At 47.7% G+C, this 23,454-nt stretch overlaps 8 protein-coding genes and 1 non-coding gene across 9 annotated transcripts; 3 read left to right on the plus strand and 6 right to left on the minus strand.

Annotated features, from left to right (window-relative positions):
- Positions 1-2,040: 2,040 nt before the first annotated feature.
- BDV38DRAFT_283762 (uncharacterized protein) lies at positions 2,041-2,440 on the minus strand (the record flags this gene model as incomplete). Its single annotated transcript, XM_032060101.1, has 2 exons — positions 2,041-2,188; positions 2,274-2,440. 2 exons carry the CDS (start codon positions 2,438-2,440, stop codon positions 2,041-2,043), a joined length of 315 nt encoding a protein of 104 aa, XP_031912610.1.
- A 2,755-nt stretch (positions 2,441-5,195) lies between these two features.
- BDV38DRAFT_271906 (putative cellobiose dehydrogenase) lies at positions 5,196-7,901 on the minus strand (the record flags this gene model as incomplete). The annotated part of the gene is made up of 2 exons (XM_032057395.1): positions 5,196-5,666; positions 5,724-7,901. The coding sequence occupies 2 exons, from the start codon at positions 7,899-7,901 to the stop codon at positions 5,196-5,198; spliced, it is 2,649 nt and encodes an 882-aa protein (XP_031912611.1).
- Positions 7,902-10,120: 2,219 nt separating this feature from the next.
- gel1 (1,3-beta-glucanosyltransferase gel1) lies at positions 10,121-11,545 on the minus strand (the record flags this gene model as incomplete). The annotated part of the gene is made up of 2 exons (XM_032060102.1): positions 10,121-10,888; positions 10,949-11,545. 2 exons carry the CDS (start codon positions 11,543-11,545, stop codon positions 10,121-10,123), a joined length of 1,365 nt encoding a protein of 454 aa, XP_031912612.1.
- Positions 11,546-13,963: 2,418 nt separating this feature from the next.
- Positions 13,964-14,035, plus strand: BDV38DRAFT_t150. Its single transcript has one exon. It is a non-coding gene; the product is annotated as a tRNA-Glu (tRNA).
- Positions 14,036-14,527: 492 nt separating this feature from the next.
- On the minus strand, positions 14,528-15,386 carry BDV38DRAFT_293757 (sterol desaturase family protein; the record flags this gene model as incomplete). The annotated part of the gene is made up of 1 exon (XM_032062324.1): positions 14,528-15,386. The coding sequence occupies exon 1, from the start codon at positions 15,269-15,271 to the stop codon at positions 14,528-14,530; it is 744 nt and encodes a 247-aa protein (XP_031912613.1). The 5' UTR covers positions 15,272-15,386.
- A 432-nt stretch (positions 15,387-15,818) lies between these two features.
- Positions 15,819-16,779, plus strand: BDV38DRAFT_293759 (YbhB/YbcL family Raf kinase inhibitor-like protein; the record flags this gene model as incomplete). Its single annotated transcript, XM_032062325.1, has 2 exons — positions 15,819-16,593; positions 16,733-16,779. Exons 1-2 carry the CDS (start codon positions 16,011-16,013, stop codon positions 16,777-16,779), a joined length of 630 nt encoding a protein of 209 aa, XP_031912614.1. The 5' UTR covers positions 15,819-16,010.
- Positions 16,780-17,178: 399 nt separating this feature from the next.
- On the minus strand, positions 17,179-18,132 carry BDV38DRAFT_283767 (uncharacterized protein; the record flags this gene model as incomplete). The annotated part of the gene is made up of 4 exons (XM_032060103.1): positions 17,179-17,335; positions 17,410-17,487; positions 17,546-17,857; positions 17,912-18,132. 4 exons carry the CDS (start codon positions 18,130-18,132, stop codon positions 17,179-17,181), a joined length of 768 nt encoding a protein of 255 aa, XP_031912615.1.
- Positions 18,133-20,353: 2,221 nt separating this feature from the next.
- On the plus strand, positions 20,354-22,407 carry BDV38DRAFT_109670 (putative GPI anchored cell wall protein (Dan4)). Its single transcript, XM_032050954.1, has one exon. The coding sequence runs from the start codon at positions 20,966-20,968 to the stop codon at positions 22,082-22,084; it is 1,119 nt and encodes a 372-aa protein (XP_031912616.1). The 5' UTR covers positions 20,354-20,965; the 3' UTR covers positions 22,085-22,407.
- Position 22,408: 1 nt separating this feature from the next.
- On the minus strand, positions 22,409-23,453 carry pex4 (putative ubiquitin conjugating enzyme (UbcJ)). Its single transcript, XM_032050955.1, has 2 exons — positions 23,049-23,453; positions 22,409-22,951 (listed from the first exon to the last, which is right to left on the minus strand). Exons 1-2 carry the CDS (start codon positions 23,203-23,205, stop codon positions 22,605-22,607), a joined length of 504 nt encoding a protein of 167 aa, XP_031912617.1. The 5' UTR covers positions 23,206-23,453; the 3' UTR covers positions 22,409-22,604.
- Between the last annotated feature and the right edge of the window lies 1 nt (position 23,454).

Below are 23,454 nucleotides of genomic sequence, written 5' to 3' on the forward strand. Positions count from 1 at the left end.
TGTTAGTTTTGTTTGTTTCTCCTGAAGTCATTCTTTGCGTTCCAAGGCTTTATTTTGTTATTCAGTTGTGAGAGCAATGTGCTCCTGGACTGCTTTCTCTAGGTTTTATAATTGGGCCTTCAGCTCTTCGTAATCAGTCTTTGAGGTATATTCTGAGCTGCGCTGAACGAGTCTCTTAGATCAGTAGTATATGTTCGGAAGCGTAGTTTGCACAGGCCCTTACAGATGGGTATTCTCGATGCCAAACTGAACAATGGCCTGACTATATTGGTTGACGTCGGTGATGTGCAGACTGTACCCCTAATCCCTTCGACTTGCCACATGTTACAGAAACATTCCAGAACTAAGCAACCTTATGTGTGCTGGTCATGACATAGGAACCCAAAGCATCAGGTTGTCATATTGTACCGGTATGCTGATTCTCGAGCATTCGATATTACCTGAGATACCTCGCAGGTAGTTGGCGTATCCGCAAACAGTCTGTTTCCGCCCTCAGAATACCGCGCGATGTAACTATCGTCATCCTATCCGATGTCGATGAATCATGAAATGATCTCTATCGCAGTAGGTTTTATCTCTTAATGAATAATAAGAATATACGTAATCGAATCACTCAATCTAGTCCATCCTTCTCAGCTCCTCTCCGCGCGAGTAGTTCTCTGTCCTATAGAATTTTCAAGTTATGTTCTGTTTTTTTTTATTTTTTATTCTGAGGTGGGCGGAACAGCCGGGAATTACGTCTGGTTAAGTTTGCGGGAAATTCCTTGTCATGACGATTTCAGCCCGTGCGGGCATATATTGACAAGAAGATCGAATGGATGGACCTATGAATGACATGAGTCTATGACGGGACAACTGAATATTGTTACATGTTAGTGGTATCATACAGTGAACAATAGACGATCATTCTGTACGCCGCCAGCCGCAGTAAGGACTATAAAGCCACGCAAACTATCCCGGGGCTTACCCAGAATTATCTTCTCCAAAAAGCCTACACTTCTATATCACTATCTCTTCCTTACTAGTCAAAGCAAAATGCCTCATCAGGTAAGTATTACTATCATCTTTGTATTCCATTATTTTGCGTACTTATTTGAACTACTAGGTACCATATGTGAGCGCCATTACCCCGATCGTTATCTTCGAGATATTCGAGAAATATGTGTGTTCATGCCCCATCCGAAGCATCCCTTTTTTCCGTTCTTGACCCTATTTGCTAATGCGTAAATGAAACTTCGAAAAGGATATGGACAAAAATGGTACTTGAGTGTTCTTGAAAAAGACTTTCAATCAGCTAACGCAGCTTTAGGCCTTTCTCCAAAAGAACTCCTCAAGCTCTCTCAGGACACGTCCGATACAAAAGAGGAAACTGTAACTAACTTTGCTGAGATGCTGGCTATGGACAGAAATGGAGACCAGAAGCTCACCTGCCATGGTAAGCCCTTCCTACCTTTTGACCCTATGGGCTCTCCTTATACCTGTTGCCCATTGCCCGTGTGCTATCATCGACTTCTATGAGGTCTGATCCCCAGTGTTTACATCCCTGCTGATATTTGCGACAGAGATGCTCGGGGACTGGCTTAATTGGGAGAAGAACAACGGGTGGCCTGATGCTAAATGGGTGGAAGAATAGATATTCTGGGAGGTTGAAAAGTTGTACTCCAGTCATAGCCTCCTAGTTATTTAGGAATCAAGCTTAAGGAACACCCAATCTCCGCTATCGATACCGAGCTTCGACAAGACCCTCAATGCAGTCTTGTCCATAAGGAGCCCCATCCTCCATTAGTTTATTCAACCTCTAGAATTCGACTAGCTCACAGAGCCGGCAAATCCTTGATATCCCGCTGGGCTCAACGACAAGGTCGACTTAAACCGATCCTTGAAAGATCGTCTGGCCTTCGTGAGGAACTGCTTCTCTGACAACATCTCGAAGGTATAGCTTTTGGATAATCTCTCAAGGGTGGCTTTGGGATTCCGGACAGCGGATTCATATAGTCTGCAGAGTTATCACATAACGAGGAACAGCGAGGCTTCTCACATCTAGGCAATTTGGATGAAGGACCGACGAGTGATTTTCAATTCCAGCCAGCCTTTCAGTAACCCAGACTTTGGCCGTAGGGCCAAGGAGATGGCATCCATCACGAAGATAACGAGAATACCTCTCCAACATATCCTCATAAGCAGCAATCTGCTTGTGTCCCATTGTTTCGCCGGGTCATGAGAAAAACCACAATATTATCATCGCTCATGGGAACGAAGCGGGTAGGCCCTACTGGCGCAGAATCCTGCGGACACCCTCCTCATGGACAGCTAGGTCTACAAGGATGGTGCTGTCTGGATGGGCTATCTTATCATCGGTAACCCGTCGGTAGTTGAGATCCTGGAGAGGCACTGCTGCTCTGACCACATCGCGAAGGCCATTGGATCGAACACTGGCCATGGGATACCTTTGGTAACTGCAACAACCAATCAAAATTCTATTAACCTGTTTGAGCCAAACTACTGTGGTGACTCAACGTACTTTAGATTGATCATCAAAAGCCTTGATAATCATCAAGTAGATCCGTAACGGTATAGCCGTTACACCAGTCTTCCCCAATAAACAATTGATACATTCTGCACAGCCAGTATACGATAGTTCTACGGTTAGAACCCTTGGTATTATCTTTTTCCTCTCCCACTCTGCGCTGTTTGTCTCGGGGGAAACCCTTATATTACTTATTTATCCTGAAGAAGATTATAGTATGGCGACATTCTAGAAATTCTGAAAAGTCAGATAAATCGCTTGTTCAGTCATGACAGACGTATACGAATTAGAATGTCAAGTCAACAGATAACGACATATTGCATATAGGAAGCTGGATGGTTTATTTGATCGAGGTCTGGTCCTCGACTAAAGAACAATATCCTTAGATGCAGGGCTATGAGAAATCAAGATTCAATGATACCCAAGATTCTAAATTTGAATTAATATATGCCCGTCGCACGTTTCAAGAAAATAAACTTACTCCTCTTCCTTAAGCAGGATGAAGCTTTCCCCGTCGACCTTCACCTCCGATCCAGCGTCCTATGCCGGGCATCAATCATACTGCCTGTCTTATATCATAATAAGGGGTATGGACTGTACCTTGGAAAACAGTACGGTATCTCCTTCTTTAACTTCCAAGGGGTGAACAGTTCCATCGTCTAACACCTTTCCCTTGCCGACTGCCATAACCTTTCCCTCAATAGGCTTCTTCCTCTTGGTCTCAGGGGGGGGAGAACCTGCAGAGTCTGCAGATTCATCTTTCACCTTAACTACCAAACGGCCCTGAGTAGGTTTGATCTTTTGTGACAAGTGAGACAGGAACAGCAGATGGGAAAATGTTTAAAACCTACCATCTTAGGGTACTTTGTAAGGGAGTATCGTTCGCTGCACAATGGGTAAGAGTATTTTATTTAGAGCGAGGGCTGCAGTTCAATTTATAACAAATTGAGCAATTTAAAACCAGGGATTACCCCCACCGTATGGCAGAGCTATCATGGCAGTTGCTAAAAGCTTAACGGCACATTTATTCAAATGTCAAATTATAATCCAAGTCCTTATACGTGTCTAACTAAGATTTGGCCATGCTATAGGTAAGGTGGCTAACCATTGGCGGGGCTGGTCTGTGGATCTTAAGATCTTGACCGATTGCATGCAGTCAAAATTAGATCCATCGAATTTTAATCACATCAACATGCCACAGTCAGACTGATACGTGTCAAATACCCCGCTTTCCTACAGCTTTTCTCAGATCCACTTGATTCCTCATCGTGACGATCTTACTTACTCTTACCGTTTGTGTAGTGAACCTCGCCGCTTATGCAGTACAAGGGCCATTACTAAATTAGCAGCCACCCTCCTGGTTTTCAACTCAAATGAGCTATTGATCAATTCGATGTGGTAAAACAAATGATAATTATGTTATTATAGTGCTACGACAAAACACCTCCAACTGCATTAATCTTTTACCAAACAGCTGCAAAGGCCCAAATAGGAGTTCCAGTGGGGCATTCTACTGACTATCTCTCATAGTGAGCCGTACTGCCAACCAAAGGTAGCTAAGTCATGGCACGGTACTGGTTAGTCAATGTCAAGGGTGAGGCAGCAAGGTTGAATGCCATCCCCTATCAGAGCAACTCGGATGGTTTCTAGGGAGATTAGCATAGGTTCAGATTAACCTACCGAAAGCTTAACCACACAGACCTCTGTCATATATCGTATCGAAAGACACCGGTATGATCAGCACAGTGACAACTTGAGAAAGATTCTTACCTTAGTTCCATGGCTGAAAGTATAAATTTATTCTTCTCTTTTCACCTTTCGTTCTTCCTGAATTCATGCAATATCAGATAAAGTACAGGCTTCCACAAGTCATTCTTTAATTCAATCAATTTTCTTGGACTTCGAGCGGCGCTCGTTCTAATTTCATCTTGTTACCCTAATATCATATAAATCATTATACGATTAGATAAGGTAATATATATCGTGCTTAAGTTACTTAGTCTATATACTCTACTTAGAGTCTAGGGGCGGCAAGACAAGATGGACATCGACACAACCCTTTTACATTTAGATTCCATATAGGTATGAGCAGTATCCTGCCCCCTTACGTCACGCGTGGAGTTCTGGAACTGTCGGGCGATAGAAACTAGTGACTGGAATTGGATCATCCATGTTTGTGGATGCTTTTTTCTGTGCAAAGATTATTTTCCTGTTTATGCCTTGCTCAGTTCAGTTCAATTTTATACATTAATAATGACGTTTAATACCTATACAAGGCTGAGTGAGCCGCTAGTTCGTGCTTGCTCGCTGAGAATAAGAATGACCCCCTGAATGTAGCTGGTATTATGACTATGTCACTCCATGAGAGAGATGAACACTATGCTGATGTTCATTCAAGGTATCTTGCATCTAGTGTGGCGAGGGGCTTTGGGAAAGGTGCAAGGGCGTTTGATTAAGTACATTACTCAGCGTACCATATACACTAATTTTAGATATCCTGTGTCGGTTCTACGTAAAAGGGTCAGAGTACACATTTGGATGAAAACATTCATTGAAAAACTCTATACCGACAATATCTATAAGAAAAAGGCTAGGTCCAGTCATCTCGGAGTCAATGCGCATATACATGACGGTGCATGATCTCCCCGATGACACTGCTGCTCACCATCTAGGCGAAGGTAGGCAGAACAGTGATGGTTGTAGTGCTCGTGACCACGACTTGCTTGGTGACAGTCACCACGGTGACGGAGGCGGCATCTGCGGCGGAGGTAGTGCCAGCAGCCGCAGCAGAAGTGGAGCTGAGGACGGCCCTGGTGGTGCTACCAGCGGGAGCATGGGTGGGGGCAGCGGTTTCAGCGGGGGTGACGGTGGTGGTGAAGGTCTCGTCACAGTCGCTGGTGGACTCGGCGGCCGCAGAGGAAGCAGCGGGAGTAGTGGACGCGCTGGTAACGACGCTGCTGCTGACAGCACTGCTGGGGTAGGCAGTCTTCTGAATGGGAGCGGACACCGACGCGCTGGAGGCAGGGATGGAGTCGCCAGCAGCGATGATCTTGGCGGCGGCAGCCTCGGCAGCAATCATGACGATGGCTTGGGTGTTGCCGGTGGGCAGGTCGGGGTGGATACTGGCGTCAACGACGTACTAGTTTACGTTTATGTTAGTGCGGATCCGGGTTGAATATGGGATTGGAAAGCTTACCAAGTTCTCAGTACCGTAAACCTTGGCGTTGGTGTCGACGACGGAGGTACCGCCGGTGCGGCCGTCGTCGGTACCCATCTTGGTGGTTCCGACGAAGTGGTCACCGCTGGTCTTCTTCGCGATGATGTCGGCCGCAGAGTTAAAGTCGGGGACGGTGAATCCGGCGGTCGAATTCTTCATATCGTTCAGCAGGCCCTGAAGGAACTGAGTGACGGCTTCCTTGTCCGCATCGGTCTGCAACCAGGGTTCAGTCTCCATGACGGTGGCTCCGGAGGATCCGATTCCGAGGACACCAGAGGAGGTTGCACCGTGGGTCAAGTACAGCTTCATGGTGATGACACCATCGCTGGCGACACTGCAAGATCCCTGGTAGAAGCGGGTCTTGCCATCACTGCCTTGATTGGAGGTCCAGAACTGCAGACGATGGCCACCCTCGGACAACACACCGGAGCCTTCAGAGTAGAGCTGCTGGACAGCAGCAGCCGGGCCAGAAATGACGCTGGAGGTGTTGAAAGCAGTGAAGTTGCTCTTGCTGTGGACGTTGATGGTGAACATCGGGTGGTCCTTCAGGTTCTCACCGACGGGGAGGTTGATCCACTCCTCCTGGGCAGGGACGGTGATGCCAGTGGAGCCGCTCTTCACATTCTCGATCTGCTTAGCAGGACCGATACCCGAGTTGAACAAGACACGAGGGGTAGACATAGAACCAGCAGCCAGGATAACCTTGCCACCAGCACGGATGTTGATGATCTCGACGGCACCAGATTCAGTCTCAACCTCGACACCGGTGACACGACCACCGCGACGTACCAGACGGCGGACCTTGGTCTGAAGGCGGAGGGAGAAGTTGTCGAGCTCCTGAGCTAAGGGAAGGTAAGAACGGACGGGGCCAGCACGAATGCCGTTAGCAACGGACCAGGATGGGTAACCATAAGCCTGGTGCTTCTCATTCGGCTGCTCGTGTTGGTTGACCGACTTCCAGCCGAGGCCCTTGAAGAAGCCTCCGAGGACATTGTACATGCCATAGTCATAGCGCTTGCCATCAGCGGACGGGAGAATGCTACCAGGGTTACGCTCATACAAACGGGAAGCGGCATCCTTGACATCGTCCCACTTCCAGCCGGCAGGCCACTTGTCGTTGAAATCGGCCTCCTGGGGGTAGATGAACGCAAGAGCGTTAACAATAGTGCCACCACCAAGAACACAGCCCGCCATACCAGCAGTATCATCGCAAAGATAGTCATCCAGGAGGCCAAGCTTGGAAAGGGAGCTACCAAGGGCGGGAACATCGTGAGGGGTCAGGGAGTTGTTCCACGAAAGAGCGTTCTTGTTACCCATCTGCACTGTAGGAGCAACACCACGTTCAATCAGCAAGACCTTCTTCTTGGTCTCTGCCAATCGCTCGGCAGTGATGATACCAGCCGGACCACCTCCCACAACAATGTAGTCATAAGTCGAGTTCAAGACGGTTGGGACAGCGCTAGCTGAGGGGGTGCTGCTAGGGCTAGCGGAGGCAGAGGCGGAGGGGGTGGTGGTAGTGGAAGACGCCTTAGCCTTGGAGGCCCAGGTAGAGTACTTGGCGGACTTGGCGTCGGAGAGGACCATTTGGAAGCTACCGAATCCAGCAGCGTGGTAGTTCAGAGTAGCATCGGAAGAAGCAGGGGACTTGGGGCTGGTCTTGCTAAGAGCCCAGCCGAAGAAGTAACTGTCCATATCCTTACCGAAGGTGGTGGGCGTTCCAACGACACAGCTGCGGCACAGGAAGGTATAGGTAAGGTGAGTGCTATTGATGGCAGTTCCATCGGGGATCTCTTCAAGGCTGGCATCTCCGCTGTAGACATCAGGGTTGGTGTAAGACTGCGCCTCACGCAGACTCGAGACGACGGAGTCGCCGTTGGGCCAGGCTCCGATTAAAAGGGCCTTGGTCATCGAGCTCGAAAGACTCACACCACCCCATCCGTTGGAGGACGAAAGAGGCACAACCAGCTGGCCGATGAAGTCGGAATCAACCGTTTCGGGGAGGGCCAAGCCGAAGCAAAAGCCGGTCTTTTCATCGCACCATCTTTGGAAGTCGATACCGGTTGTCGAATCACTGTAAGCGGAAGAGTTGTAGTTCATGGCCGCAGCGCCGAGCGCCGAGCTCAGGGCAACGAGGCCTCCGAAGAAAGAGGAACGCATTGTCTCTTAATTTACCAGAAATACAGACAGAAATGAAAAGTAGGTCACAAATAAGAAGGAATGAGAGTATAACGACAGTAATGAAGGGAACGGGACAAGCTGGCCCAGCAGCAGCCCAGAAAAAAAAAAGAGTGACGGCGGTATGGCCGAAAAGAATGACAGGAAAGAAAATGACAGTTGAGTAGGGAAAGCAAGCTGAGTAGCCGCCCGGGCAGTTGCTGGCATTCATATAAAATCGAGATAACCCGCCGATTTCACGGCACGGGGCAATCATGCCAGGCAACCCATATACGCTACGATATTGAAGGACGGTTGGGAGAAAGAAACTAATGCACTGGGCAAATTGAAATTGTGGGAACTGTCTGAGCCAAACCACGCGTGAAGTATCCATGTCCACGGAATCCATGCCTGTTTCTTCCATATCGAAGAAATGCCGTTGGTCCATTGCAGGTTAAGCAATTTGGAGCGGGACCACAAGTGGCCCAAGTGCAACGGTGTGGACATGCCAAGCAGAGCTAATGAAGACATCGGTTTCACCGATAGACAGCGGCCGTTTGAGTTGTATTATGCCCTATAGCGCTTTAATCGCCCAGCCCATCTAGACGAAACACCATTCTCAATAGTTCTTACTGCTGTGGATTGATCACTAAACCGCCCGACTTCATTGGTCTCCGTATCCCAGGACCGTGAACCGGACCAAATGAAAAGAGATTGCCCCAGGAGATAATCACCCGGAATTTTACCGAATTCTTATTTCGCTGGCAAACCTTGAAAGGTTAAATTGCGTCCTGACAGGCGCTATCTTTGAAAATTGAGGCCGGAGAGCGAAAGTACCCTTAAGGCCCTGGTCAATGGGAACTACCCACGCAAGTGAGGGCCGATCGCACTCAGGTTGATCGGAGTACTTCGGTAGATTGAGGACACCATGATGCCGAGACCGATAGATATAGACGAGTCATGCCGGTAATTGAGCATCGTGAGCATTCATAGCCGATGGGTTGCTACGTACGGAGTAAACAGATCGATCTGTGACTGTGAGAGTATCAAGAGAATGAGAGGATTCAAAGGAGGTGTACTCGGTCCGCTCCGAGTGGGGCTCATGATTCAGGCACCGTTTTTAGGGTCTAGGGCAAGGGTTCGGCAGGTCAGCTCCGAGACAGTGAATTCTCTGGGTGGGGTTTTGATGAAAGAAATAAAGAAAGCATCATGTAGCATAAGTAAACGCTTATTGTGTTATATCAGTTCTACAGACTACGCTCCACCTCACCTCCTTTCGATAACCTTTCACTCCACTAAACCCAGCCAAGATCACCTTTCTTCATTTCTTGGCGATCATCATCTATCTAGTATCAGGAAAGGAAGGAGGGAGCATTGTCAAATAGGACCAGTCAGATAGTTAAAGAGAATAACATCAACCTACTACCGAATCGAACCGGTGCGATCTAGTAAGGGTATATAGATATACAGCTATCTGTACACAGATTAAGCTAGTCCGATCCCTATATAGCGTTCCAGATAAGAAATACCTAAGCTTGAGATCAGTAATAAACAAGCCGTAAAACGCACCCCAAAGAATCGGAATAAGATAGTCGATATTATACCGGAAAGAAATTTGGTATATAATACCTATATATTCTGGAATATACATAACACTACCCTGCTCCGTGTTCATTTTGACGTCACAAACTAAGAGGGTAAAAAAGGGGGCAAGTCCCTCTGATTAGAAGATTCTGAAGCAGTGAATAAGAACAACGCGTGTAAATAGAAGACAACACCATATTTTCAGAGGAACGAAGTTCTACGCTAGCTGATCCTCCCCATCATCACTATCCTTTCTTCGCATTTACAGCGTCATATTCGTTAGCTAAGATCATCCTATGTGATTTGCAATTGGTTCGATAGATTAGCCAGTATACCGTCTTGTGCACTTTGTGCCAAGTTGGGATAGACCACAGTAACTTGAAAGGGGTTTGAATCGTTCAATTAATGCTCTATACTGACACATGGAAACTGGCTAATTGTGTGCCAACAAACTGTACAAACTGTACAAAGTCACAAGCCTTCTGCCGGCGTCCCATTCCAAGTTAACGCCAAAGACAGGTTTCGTCAATTTGGATATACACCTTAAATAATCCATCGGGATACCAACAGAAACAAATGATATCGAAGAAAATCATGAAACAAAAACCATTCAAGCTCACAGGACACGAACTCAAGGTTTAAACAAGAACAAGACCAGCACCCACGAAAGTGGACATGACAGTGACCATGCCAACGACGAGAGGCGCCAGGGACATGTTGGGGATGTTCATGACACCAGCAGATGAGGACGAGGAGGAGCTGCCAGAGGAGCTGCCAGAGCTGCCGGTAGCAGAGCCAGAGCCGGGCTCGGCAGTGCCAGTGGAAGTGCTACCACCACCGCTCTGGCTACCCTTGCCGGAGAAACCCTCACCCTTGCCAGCACCGTCCTTCATGAACTTCTTAGCACCCTCGGGGATAGCAGGCAGAGCATCGCTGTCAACGTCCCAGTTGGGGGAGTCCTTGGCGGGGCAAGGGTTGGCACCACCGGTCTGGTTGTAGCCACCGTCGCCCTTGGGGTTGCTGGTCTTCTCGAAGGCCGACTTCAGAGCATCGTAATCAGAAAGAGTCTTCACCTTGTTATCGTTAATCTCAACAAGACCATATTTGCTGGGCTCCTGGGAGTACTCGTAGACCAGGCCACCAGAGTAGACGCTGGTCATGTCGGTGCTGTAAAGGGAGCTGACTTCCTGGAACTGACGCTTGTTGGTGTTGCAGCCGTACTCAGAAAGGAACAGGGGGAGACCGTAGCCAGTGAAGTTCTTCACCTTCTCGTCCCAGCCGGACGTCTTGAAGGAGGAAGGATCACACCAGGAGTAGTCATTGAAAGCGAAGAAGTCACTACGCTCGTCATCAGTACCACAGTTCATGAACTGGGCCATCTGGAGACGGTTGGTGTCGATGTCGGCCTGATCAGATAGTACATCAATACCCGGTTCCTCATACTCCGACGGATAGGGTCAACTTACAGCAGAGTATCCAACAGGAATTTCACGGTAGTTGCGGCTGCGAATGTACTGACGGAGATCACGAGTGACTGCCTTGACGTATGGGGCGGCCTTGGAGGAGGGGCCGTCGTTAATGACCTCATTACCGGAGAAGAAGGCCAGAGTGTTCTTGTAGCCGGCAAAGGCATCGACAGTAGCGAAGATGTACTGAAGATAGTTTTCGTTGTAGGAGACCTTGGGGTTGGCACGGTTGAGGGAGTACTTGGGAGTGTTGACATCGAGCACCAGGTAGATGCCAGCATCCGCCAGGGCGTTCATACACTCGTCATGGTTCTTGGAGTTATCCACGGAGTAGACACGGATGGTGTTCAGACCGAGATCCTTGAACTTCTCGATGTCACGCTTGCAGCCTTCGGGATCGGCGATGGGGTCGGACAATTTGGAGGAGCCTCCGGGCTGGTAGTCGACACCACGCATGTAGAACCGCTCGTCACCTTTGAAGAAGGCATTTCCCTTCACGGTAACCGCAGTCACATCGTCACGCGCCTTGATGGAAGGAGCGGCGAGGACAGCGGAGGCACCCAAGGTGAGGGTTGTCGCGATGGCGGAACCCTTCATGATGAAAATGAAACTGATTGATGTATCAAACGACTGGAGTTGATTGCGACGGCTCGAAAAGAATGGCGAGATCCGTCTAGAGTGGATTTAATATACGACCGAAAGACCCTCTTACGGTCCAAGAATTACAGAAAATAAGTATAGAAGACGAAGAAACGAAGTTGAACGTGGTAAGTCTGAACGAATGACTGGGGTGGTTGGGTAGAAGAAGTACGAAGGAAAAGAAGAAGAAGGGATGCAGAAGAGAGGCAGGTTCAGGAAGGGGGGTTGTGGCACGGCTTAAAGCCAACCAGCGTTGCAGGGTCTGCATCCCTGAGTTTCGCACCAGCATTGGGGCAGCTGCCAGCATGGGGTATCACCAATTACCGGTATTTTCGCAGCAGATGAGCTCGCGTGGGACGAGAATAGCAATGGCAATGGTAAGTTACATACAAAAGCCAAGCTGGATCAACCGCCGCTAACGGCCGAAGCATTCGTCATCCGCCCTGAAACCCTTGAGATTAATGCTCACTGAGATCTCCCACTGGTCCCAGGAATGGAGGGGATCGGCCCAGGGTCAAAGGGTGTGTGTCGCTAATTGCCCCAAATTACCCCCCATCGGGGGCTCTGAGTGGCTATCCCTCTTCCACTCAAGCTGAGGGACTTGCCCCGGTTCAATCAATCATTAACGGCGAAGTGGACACACATGGAAGCACAGAAGGAAGGACAGGACAAGTGAAGGAAGTGGAATGTAGATGGCTTGCCGCGGTGGGGAATTGTTTGGTCTGGTCAGTGGGTCTGGACCCATCGAAATCCCTGAGACCCTGACCTCTTGGTTGGCTGATCCCTGCTCCCACCCTGATTCCAGACTGCACAACAAACTGCAATTGTGATCTATGATTTGTTTACACTGGGTACGGATACACAAGAAAAAAATAAATAGGTCCATTAATTTACTTTTTCCTTTTTATTAAAAAAAAATAATAATAATAATAATAATAATAAGTAAATAAAAAAAAAAAAAAAAAAAACAGGTCGACGAAAGAAGTAATCGTAACAGTCCTCAAGACAACAGAGGTCTTGTCTTCTCCCCATGACTAAACTCTACCGCACGGGATAAACGAGTCAATTCCCAGGATAAACACTCTCACCTTCCGTCCCAGGTTGATGAGCGTGAAGATCCCTTCAATTGACCCAAGGATTGTCACACCATGCTAACATGAACAAGGAAGATAGGGGGTTTGGTCCCCTCTCTCCTCTTGCCCTTGGACATTATATTATCCTATCCGTATGCCACTTTAAATCAACCCATCCGTCATCGCATTCCAACCTGCCACTCTCCTCAATGACAGAATATGGATGGCTTTGTCATGGCATATTTTGTGGCGTCAGATTGCAGCACCTGCCCCTCCGACTATTAATAGTCGACAGTACATTTGAGTTTGCATGTGGTTTTCATCTGAGACACGCCAGCACATACAGGCAGAAGAATTGTTTCTCAACCAGACGATAAGCGTACGAGTGTGTCTCGAAGCCAGTCCAGATCTCTATCACTCAGAAACCAACGTAGGAAATCAAGCATCGCCAGACTGTCTAAACGAGATCAAATTGCTTAATCAAAAGCAATGACCATAATTATAATGAACCGCCCACATCATCTATCTCTCTATCCAATGGCAATTGTGGTTATCACCTCGCCAAAAATAGGTCTCCGCCCATGGTCCATGGCCAGGGGACCGCCCGCAGTGGCGAATCCGGTTCCGTCGGCGTTTCTCGAGCCACTTTCCTCAATCAACAATGCGGAACTGTACCCGACATTGAAGTCCCCAGGCACACACACCCAAAACCGTACCAGAGTTCCGGGGCGTCAGGTATGTTTCACATCGCTCGATTTTTTCGGATTTCCATACTCGGTACGGATACGGAGTATGATTTGATAAAGTAATGAGAACAAACACTATGACTTGAAGAGTAACGGTTTCAGAGTACGAAGGACACATAATTCTGCACAAAAAGAACAAGAAGAAAATAAACTGTTTGGCCCCCAACCACTATATATATTCCCACCCCCTATCCATCCACTCAATAATTGCACTGTCGAAACAAGCCTTGACTAGAGACACAACAAGAGATAAACAAGAAACAAGACTCCATCACATCGATGATCACAATATATCCACTCACTCCCCGTAGTCAAGACTTTTGTATAGTTTTCATTTCCGGAATCTCTTATTCTGTCGAACAAGAAACGGAACCCCATAGACCCGGATCCAGAATCACGGCTTGGAAATTTGTGCGACCGCGAGCGGAGTTCTAGATCCGCAATGGGCGCAAGTCTGGACTTGTGCTCGGTTGAGAGGAGCGGGATGGCTTCAGGTAATTTTGTTAGTTATGTATGTTAAATTATAATTAGTAAAAGAGAACATTCTCTCAACAAGATCCGGTGTAGTGTAACGGCTATCATACCTGTCTTTCACACAGGAGATCGGGGTTCGATTCCCCGCACCGGAATATCTTTTTTTTTTTATCTTTTTGATTTTCAGTACGACTTACTTATTCACTTACTTTAGCTCCTTTTTATAAATCGTTCTTTCTATCTCAATTCCACTGTGTACATGTGTTTGGACAATATCATTCTTTTTAATTCCCACTCTCTCTTTTGTTTTCCATGTAAGCAATTTCCCCAATCACCTTTCCTCTCCACAGAGCGCAATGATATATATCTCTCAGCTTACGAGAAGCACAGGCGAATTGATATATCAAGATTAATCCGCTATCTACTAGGCACGCATCCACCCCGTACAGATTGAATTAATCCTCAACACTACCTTCACACAACAATTGCTCCGTCTCTATCTTGTAGAATATACATACACCCACCCTCAAACCGTCCTACACGGTACATATTTATATACAATCAATCTGGCACCCACGTACATCACCACCAACCCACATCTCACCTCACACCAGCTAAATCAATTAATCAATGGAACACACAATAAATTAAGCCCTCCTCTTCTCCAATCGATCAGTCCCATGCACCCAATCCAACAACCCAATACTCCCATAATTCAAATTAAACTTCTCATGATGCAAATCATGCATCTTCGCCTTCCCACCGAAGAAATCAAACCCACTATGCACAGTCGCCGTCACAAACAACTCATACCCCAAAAACACCCAAAAAGTTAACACATGACTACCCAACAACTGCGGCGGCAGGGAAATAGGCAGCGCATTAGCGAAGATCTGTTCGATGGGGTGAGCGAACTGCGCGGCGAGAGCAATGGGGGCCGTGAACTTGTGGTGCTGTTTGTGGATGCGGACGTAGAAGAAGGGCCGGTGGAGGAAGCGGTGCGCGTAGTAAAAGAGGGCTTCGCGGGCGAGCAGGCTGAGGATGAAGTCGCGGGCTAGGATTGGGAGACTTGGGAAGGTTGGGGTGAGGGTATAGGAGGAGGTGTTGTTGTTTAGGAGCTTTAGTTGGATTAGGTGGAGGGTTGTGGTTATGAGTTGGTTGCGGAGGACGATCTTTAGGCAGTGGTGGATTTCTTTTTTGGTGGGTTGTTTTGGGGCCGGTTGGATTTTGTGCTGGCTTGACCAGGTGGGAAATACAGTGGGTAGGGCCAGGTAGATTAGGGAGGGGAGCCAGAAGGTGAGGATTTGGATTAGGAGGGTTCCTGTGAATTCTATTGTTGTAGGGCTGTAGGTCGTCACGATGGTGGCCCAGAGGGTTTCGAGTTTCGGCATGATGCGTTGGGATTGCGGGGTTGGTGTTGATGGATTGAATTAGGTGGATAGTAGAGGGCAGTTAATTGATGTATATCATGGTTCCCTGGGCTTTATAAAAGTATCATTGATGTAGATGTAACGTTGTATGGTAGAGGTGGAGTTGGTATAAGGTACCTCGGCATTCATATGGTTCGTATAGCATATACTAATGTTCATATGTTCTGTCACCCCGCAAAAGCCAAGCAGCCAACGGGCAGTGTCGGGCCATGTCGAACCACTAACTTAATTGGCGTCGCATTGGACAAAACTTTGACTAATGGGTACAATTAAAGCTGGCCCAAGCGTCTAGCCATTACTATCATTATGGAACTTCCAATTCTTCTGAAAACATTTATAATATAGAAAGATACTATGAAAATTAAAGGAATAATGGCATTCCTTGTGAATTGATCGTGATATATCACACGATTTACCCGGGCTGAGACTATCACAATGCGAAAGGAAGCTGCGAGCTCAACCTCGAGGCTCATAGTCAAAATGGCTACCACAAATTAGCACCTTCCTTGTAAGACTCTTGCTGCAAGTTAATAGTCTCGATTGTATTCATGCCCGGAATCTCCCACAAAACACTCGCAGCATTATCGTCCCACTCTCCCCAATCATCCCTAACTTTCGGATTGAGTGGCACCATACTCTTCATCTGTTAAGGTAAACCAGACAATTCACATGGCAAGTGAGCAAGATTCTGACGTATTAGATGCATTACATCCATTACGGAATCGGTTGTCTTCTTTCCCTCCTCCTGACTGGGGCCAAAGGGCACGAAGACAAACTCTTCACAAGAAGGCCCGCATTCGCCGCTTATCCCTACCCTACATTTTTCATTGAATGCCCAGAACTCGGCGCGTCAGGTTCGCGCATGGATATCGCACACGCCTACAACGGTAGCGGATATTTCCCAGAGCTGCGATGGCCCATCACCACGGCAGACACGCAGGAATACGTTCTGGTGTGCGAAGACCCCGACGAACCTCTGGCCGCACCAGTTATCCATGGACTTTACTATGGAATCCCGCCAGTATTCACCGGTTTGCACCGTTCCGACTTCGTTGAAGCGGACTCCAGGAACGATCCTTATCGTCTTCGCGGTGGGTTCAAGTATGGGGCAAACAGCGGAGGAGGGGTCTATCTGGCGCCCCAACCAGCTCGGGGCCAGGGCCCTCACCGATATTTCTTCGAGCTCATCGCGCTTAACCATACTATCGACCAAAGCAAACTCAGCCCTATGGCGACTTTTGACGAAATTGCGCGAGAGATCGAAGGCAAGATTATCGGATGGGGTGAGTGGTTTGGGGTCATCGAGAGGACTTGACAGGGGAAGTATGAACAGCAGATGGTGGCGTAAAGCTTTAGGTTTGCTTGTGCAGTATGCACTATACAGCTGGGAAGTCAATGTATGTATTAAATAGCATCCATTAGCGTCCCTATATGACTATTCTGAGACCTTTGCGAGGTCATCAGTTTGAATGGACTTGTACGTTATGTATACATGTACAAATACTACGTGTGTAGTATATTTGTAAGTCACCGTCACGTGTCACCCACGCAATCTTTCCTTGAAATTAGATTCTGATAGATTCATAAGAAGACTCTCTGTGTTGGCAAGATAACTTGGGGATAAATCCTATAACAGAGGGAAGCAATGTTGAGTATTGAGTGCAATGTTTGGCGGAGAGCGGCGGAAGATTGTATATCTATAGCAGACCCATCACACAGATCGGTTCGCAGGTTCGAAAACACCCACTCAAAATTAATGAAATCGGTCGGTACCTTTTTCAATCTCGAAGGACTTCCGTTGAATACTAATACTACCGAGTCAATTCGAAACTTATCGCTAAAACCAAAACAGGCGCCCCCGAACAGGCTCACAGTATCCAATTGCTCATGTCTGGATGAGGATTCTTTTCCTTATACCAGCGATAGTCATCTCGAAGCTTGGCCATATTCCAAGCGATCCACCGAGTGTCCCGCCACACGTCCTCTTCCCTTGCCTGCTCACTCATTCTAAAACCAATTATGTAACTATCAGACAGCGTTTACTGTTAGCAATGCCCAAGGATGCCTCATTTTCTTTGCCAACAGGAGTTATGACGTACGCTTTGTTCTCCTCTGCATGCCAGAAGACATGCTCTATGTTTTGGAGCACTGGTACAACGCCTAAGCTAACACAATCGCTGGATGATCGAAGAAGAGTCAAAATTTGTATCTCGATAAAAGGCGTTCGATACTTACATCCTGGCGGCCCTGAACGCTTGGCGGATCTTTTCACGCACTGGGTACTCGAAGTCCCAGAAGATCGCCTTGCTGAATTGCAGTCCGGGTACTTGGCTCAAAAGGAGGTAAACGATATAGCCGCCCGGTACTGAATCCGTATCCTTCTGGTGCTCAACTTTCATGGACACAACACGGGGGGTGGATTGGCAGCCTTTGTTTGTTAGGGTGTTGAGTGCCCCTAATTGACTAGTGATATCGTAATCAAGCTTCTGAGAGGCTTGATCACCCCTTTGTTGAGCCGTCGCGTACTCAGATCCCTCAAATGGAACTCTAGGAATCTGTCAGCCATTTGAAATTTCGTAGGGCCTGGATGGTAGAACATACTGCTTGAATACTTTCATTATGGCGCATTGAGTACTGCCCATACAATTCTTGCACAAGAAGGTGCCATAAGCGCCCCCGATAATTCCATACTTGTAGTAGTCCTCTGCATTTACTTGACTGTTTTTTTCTCTGATAAGTCCAGTCAAGGTCCATGTTGAAGGCCCGTCCCAAAAGTGAACCTCTCGACCTTCCCGTCCATCAAAAAAGGTATTGTCGGTCATTTCGTCGACTCTGAGGAGAGAGATGACCTGATAGTACGAAGAGGAGGCAGAGAAGCAGTAGCGTGCAGGATCAAATGAAAGGAAGTTGACCGGTGACACTTGGGCGGAGGATGAAGATGAGGGGTAATCTACGTAGAACTGATAGAACACAATATGCGTCGATAAAGCTATGCATCCTACGGTTCATATAGCCCCACGTTCCATGGTAGATGTTCTTAACCCGTACGATGTACTAAGACACGGGCCCTATAGCCATTGTTTATACTGGCCAGATTCGTCCATGCATACTTCTATCATCTAGATTCACTATATATGAACTCGAGAGCCACATAGGACTAAACTGTATGAAAGCAAATATTCTGCTACACAGTGTTGGAGATTCATAACACATCAACACGTTGCATGCATGGAGTATTTGTCTCGTGTTTCATAGAATCAGTTTTTGCCGGGGTGGTCACAACACTTGCCATATCCAAAAGGTGTTACCAAGAGTAACTATTAGGACATGGGGAAAAAGGTTTAATGCCGGTCCAGATGTAGATAATACTATATCAGATATCAAATTCTTTCGGTTTGAACTCATCCAAAGTAATAACATTCTTTCAATACTTGTACACCTTCAAATCTAGCTCTAAAAGGATCTTCTCAAATGTTATATAGAGTTATCTAATATTTGACCCTTACGAGGTCGCACAGAAACTATAGATATAGATTTTGGAAGGTCCAACCATGCAAGTATCAGCTTTACATAGCGTGATCAACCTTTATGTCAACGGAAAGAGGGGGAAGGGTGCTGAAATCGGACTCTGCACCTCCACGTGGTGGTACCTGGGCAATGCAACTGCAAGTTGTAGCAAGAGCAGAGACGTACTACTCCGTAGATGTACTAATTATCTTCACGAACGACTGTTTAGGACGACACAAAAAGAAACAAGTATTTGACCCGAGCAAAGTACCATTCGATCTAACTAATATTGTTTTGTATTCGTCCCCATATTCGGTTTAGATCCGAACCCCCTTTTCTCAAGGTTGAATCATTCCGTTTGGCTAGGGTAAGCACCTAAATGCTGGATGTAGATCGCAATGAGGTGACTACTAACTAGTTAGTTAGTAACCAACCAACTACCCCATAGTTAGCTAAACCCGATCCAAATGAGTCAGCAAATCTCTCGACATGCAACCATAACACGTGACTTCAAGGATTAGCAACTAAATTCCGGCCCTACAGCAAGAAGCTGTTGGGGCGTTGGCAGAGGCAACCAATGGCAACGACCGCACAGCCACAGGCTAGTTTCGGATGAACACTTGGCAGATCCGGCACCCGGTTCGGTCGGACCTAAAATCAGAACGGCTCTTTTCCGAATGCGGAGATCGATTGAATTCCTGATTAAGAACCTGTTCCGGTGGTTGTGTGTCTCCATTGTACCTGTTGAGGACCCAAAATTGACAAAGGATGTAACCTTTCCTGAGTTTGCCTCAACCGAGGTCGTGTCTAGGAACCAGGGGGGGTTGTTGGTTGTTCTCCAGGTGGATGAAGAAAACCGGTGTTGATCATGATCAAATGGTCTCGTCAATAGTGGCTGACGAGATGGGGGCGGCTATCTTTTTGAGATCGATACGTTCCCCTTTCTCCAAGATGGATAATCCTAACAGAATACGAGAAGATCACAGATGTTGTCGAGGTCCTCCGTCCTATAGTACAACTAATGAGTCCTTTTGTGGTAAAGAGTCTTTGGTAGCGATGGAAGTTCTTGAACCTAAGTGGGGACTTTTCTCGTCTTCTGATCTCAGAGTGGTGTCATCATTCTCTCGTATCAGTTGTTCGGTAGGATCTCGGCCTTTTTCTGTACCGTATTCCTTTTTTTACTTTTTCCAGGTGGCCTTGAACTCTGAGACATGCAAGGACGAATGATGATTGACTTTGACCTCGCATCTGATAGCTATTTATATGGACGTGCAGAAAGTTGTTACCGTACCGCACAACCTATCGCTTTTTCTCTACCTCATGCATACATACACTGGGCTTAGTGCTGACGTCGCCCACTGGAGGAGACGTGGAGGAGATTTATTCAAGTCATTCCAATTACATACTTGCTGACATACTTAAAGAGAAGCCAAGTTCGCACCGGTGCATTGCCACTTGCTGCTGAATTTAGTGTACCCAGACCATGGGTACCACTGGCAACCATTTTAACAATACTAGTCCGTAGTAGTATCCTCTTAGTATCCTCTTAGTCGGCAATGGACTGCTATTTCTAGTGTCCTAAGTCTTCTAAGGTCTAATTCTAGTGGCTTTCCACGAGGGAGACCCACCGTTCCTGTCAATGTGATTTGTTACATTGCCTGTTCCTCGATTGGAGAAAAAACTTTTTTTCTTTTTTTTTCTTTTCCTGTCATTCTTTTTTTTTTTTTTTACTTTCCAGTTTTCTGGCGGATCCGAAGCCGACGAACTAACGATCGGACTAAGGCTGAATGAGGTTCCATTATCAGGCTTGAAACCTGACTTGAACACAACAAAAAGGCCTTGTTCGCTGTTAAGTCCAACCCTTGCCTCTTTTTTCCCTTTTTCTTCCACATCCTTTTTCTCTCTCTCACTCACTCCATTGTTCTTAATTCACCTCTTTGGTTAAATTTACTTTTTTTGTGGTTTCAACCGACTCGACAAGGGGTTCCCGACATTTTCCAATTGATACGAACTGCATTCCAAACTGGTTTGCCTTTTTCTGCCTATCAGCCCATCCGCCCACCTACCAATCAGCTTCTTTTTCTATTAAAGAACCACCCGACTCATCTGAGGTATACTTCGACCTCTCATCCGACACCAACAGTCACCATGAATCGTCTCTTGAAGATTGCTGTCTTCTCTTTGGTCGCATCCTCTGCGATTGCGACCGCCGCCCCTGAGCAGGTGGAGTCCGAGGCTAGCACCGTGTCCGACAAGTCCGACTTCTACAGCTATCTCGAGAACATCGATGGTGAATCCATCCACAAGGCTCTTCACTTGTTCGAGAAGTTCCGCCATGGCGTCTTTCGCTCCGACGAAGAAGCCGTGGACGCTCTCAGTGCCGAGGATAACTCGCTCTCCTCCCAGCTGAAAATCAAGAGGGACAACAGCTCTTCCGCTGTAGAGCCCTCAGCCACTGCTGTAGTACCATCCTCTCCTACTCAAGCTTCCTCTCCCTCTTCCAACACCGAAGCTCCCGCTTCCCCCACGGAAGCTCCCTCCTCCCACACCACTGAAGCTCCCTCTCCTTCCTCTTCTTCCACTACAGAGGCTTCTTCTGCTTCTTCTGCTTCCTCGTCTGACTCGTCGACTTCTCAGGCGGAACCAACCCCCTCAGCTGAGCCCACGGCCACGCCGACTCAAAAGACCACCGTCGAACCCACTACCACGGAGCCCACCACCACCGAGAAGCCAACAACTCCTACCCCAACCTCGGACAAGACCACCGAAAAGCCCACCACCAGTGAGCAGCCTACAACCAGCGAGAAGCCAACCACCTCCGACAAGACCACCTCCGACAAGACTACTGAGAAACCCACCACCACCAACCAACCTTCGCCCACCACTACCGACAAGCCAACCACCTCCGAAAAGACTACTTCGGATAAGACCACCGAGAAGCCCACCACCAGCGCAGACTCCACCACCACCAAGGGCCCAACCACCATGCAAACCACCACCACCGGCCCCGAACCCACCACCACCGAACACACAACCAAGAACACAACCCCCTACACCTCCACCTACAAGAGTACCACCACTCTCCCCAACGGCGAACGAAGCACCATCACCTCCATCACCGTCGTGCACCCCACCGAAACCGACATCGCTACTCCCACTGGCGCCGCCCCAGGCCTGCAAACTGATAACGCAGCCCCTACTACCGATCTCACCCGCGAACTCTTCGTCATGGTCGGTGGTGCCGCTGTCGTGGCCATGGCGCTGTAATCGGGACATGATGTTCTTCAAAATTTGACCTGGATTGTTTTCTTCTTCTTGTTCTTCTGCATAAATGGCGTTTGGCTTTTCCCTCCGAAAATATTCTATTCTACTGTTATGTTGTTATTTATCCTTTCTAACGCCAGCTTACGATCCTTGCATAAATGGCGTCTTCTTCCGACATGTGTCTCTCCTTTGAAGTTAGGGGTCTAGGGTTTGTGGTGTCACTCCTTTAAATGTGGTTCTGTCGAGCGTGTGCATATTTAGATTTTGTTCTGCATTGCAGATCTTGAGCAATTGAGATATTGGTAGATTTACTGGAGTTGTGTTTCTTGGAACTTGTAAAAGACGTGGTTCATCTGCTGCGTAGTATAGACATATATATATATATATATGTATAGGTTGATCGTAATCCCGACATAGCTAAACGGACAAAGACACATATAAACTTGGAATAAGTTGGTGCCGCCCATCTACCACCAACATGTCTCCTCTCATTCATTTAAAAATCAAATCACATGCAACAAATCTAAGCCCGCGCAAAAGAAGTAGACTCATGACCCTGCCACCTCTCCTCTTCCGTCCAATACCGCACGATACTCTCCCAAGCCGGGATATCCCCTTCTCTCAATAACACCGCCACATCCACGTTCAGCGGACTGTCCGGTTCCGGGTTCGTCAGGAGCTGGTGGATTTCCGTCAGGGTCGACGAGAGCGTATACGCGGGAGTCCAGTGCTCCGTTGTGAGAAGCGTCAGGCAGATTTCGCCGGTGGTGAAGGAGATATTGGGGTGGGAGATTCGGGTGTTGAAGCGGATTGTGGGCGGTGCGTTCGGATAATTTGGAGGGATCTCTATCGAGAGGGACCACAGGCCACCTGGATTATATTGTCATTCATTAGTCAAGGTTCTTTAACTTGAAACTGGAGTGGCGATGCGGAGAGGGCCGGCCAAGGTGGGTTGGTCATTTGCTACCTTCGTATGGTGTTCCCTTTACACCCTTGAGAACTGCCTCCCAGTGGAAGAGGTCATCGTTGTCGACGGGTCCGAGGTGGAGCAGCACTTCATTCGGGTTGTTCGTGTAGTTTTTCAGTTCGCTGAGGAGGCGTTTGATGGTGGAGGATGACGCCATGAGGGGTGTGACCTGGAATGTGGATCGCGAACTTGTCGCGCTGAGATGCTTGTTTATTTTCGGAGTAATCAGAATGTGAAATTTAATTGAAAATGATTTGGCGTTGCTGTTGTCGGCAGGGACTAAAAGGATTAAAAGCAAGGGGAAGTACTGTAAATCGCACGGCAAAACTTAAGTGGTTACTCACCGCGACATGAATTGCGCCGAGGCTTAACAACCGGTCCCGTGGGTCTTTCTTCCCCATGCGAT

Source organism: Aspergillus pseudotamarii, assembly GCF_009193445.1.
Source record: "Aspergillus pseudotamarii strain CBS 117625 unplaced genomic scaffold BDV38scaffold_33, whole genome shotgun sequence".
Classification (NCBI taxonomy): domain Eukaryota; kingdom Fungi; phylum Ascomycota; class Eurotiomycetes; order Eurotiales; family Aspergillaceae; genus Aspergillus; species Aspergillus pseudotamarii.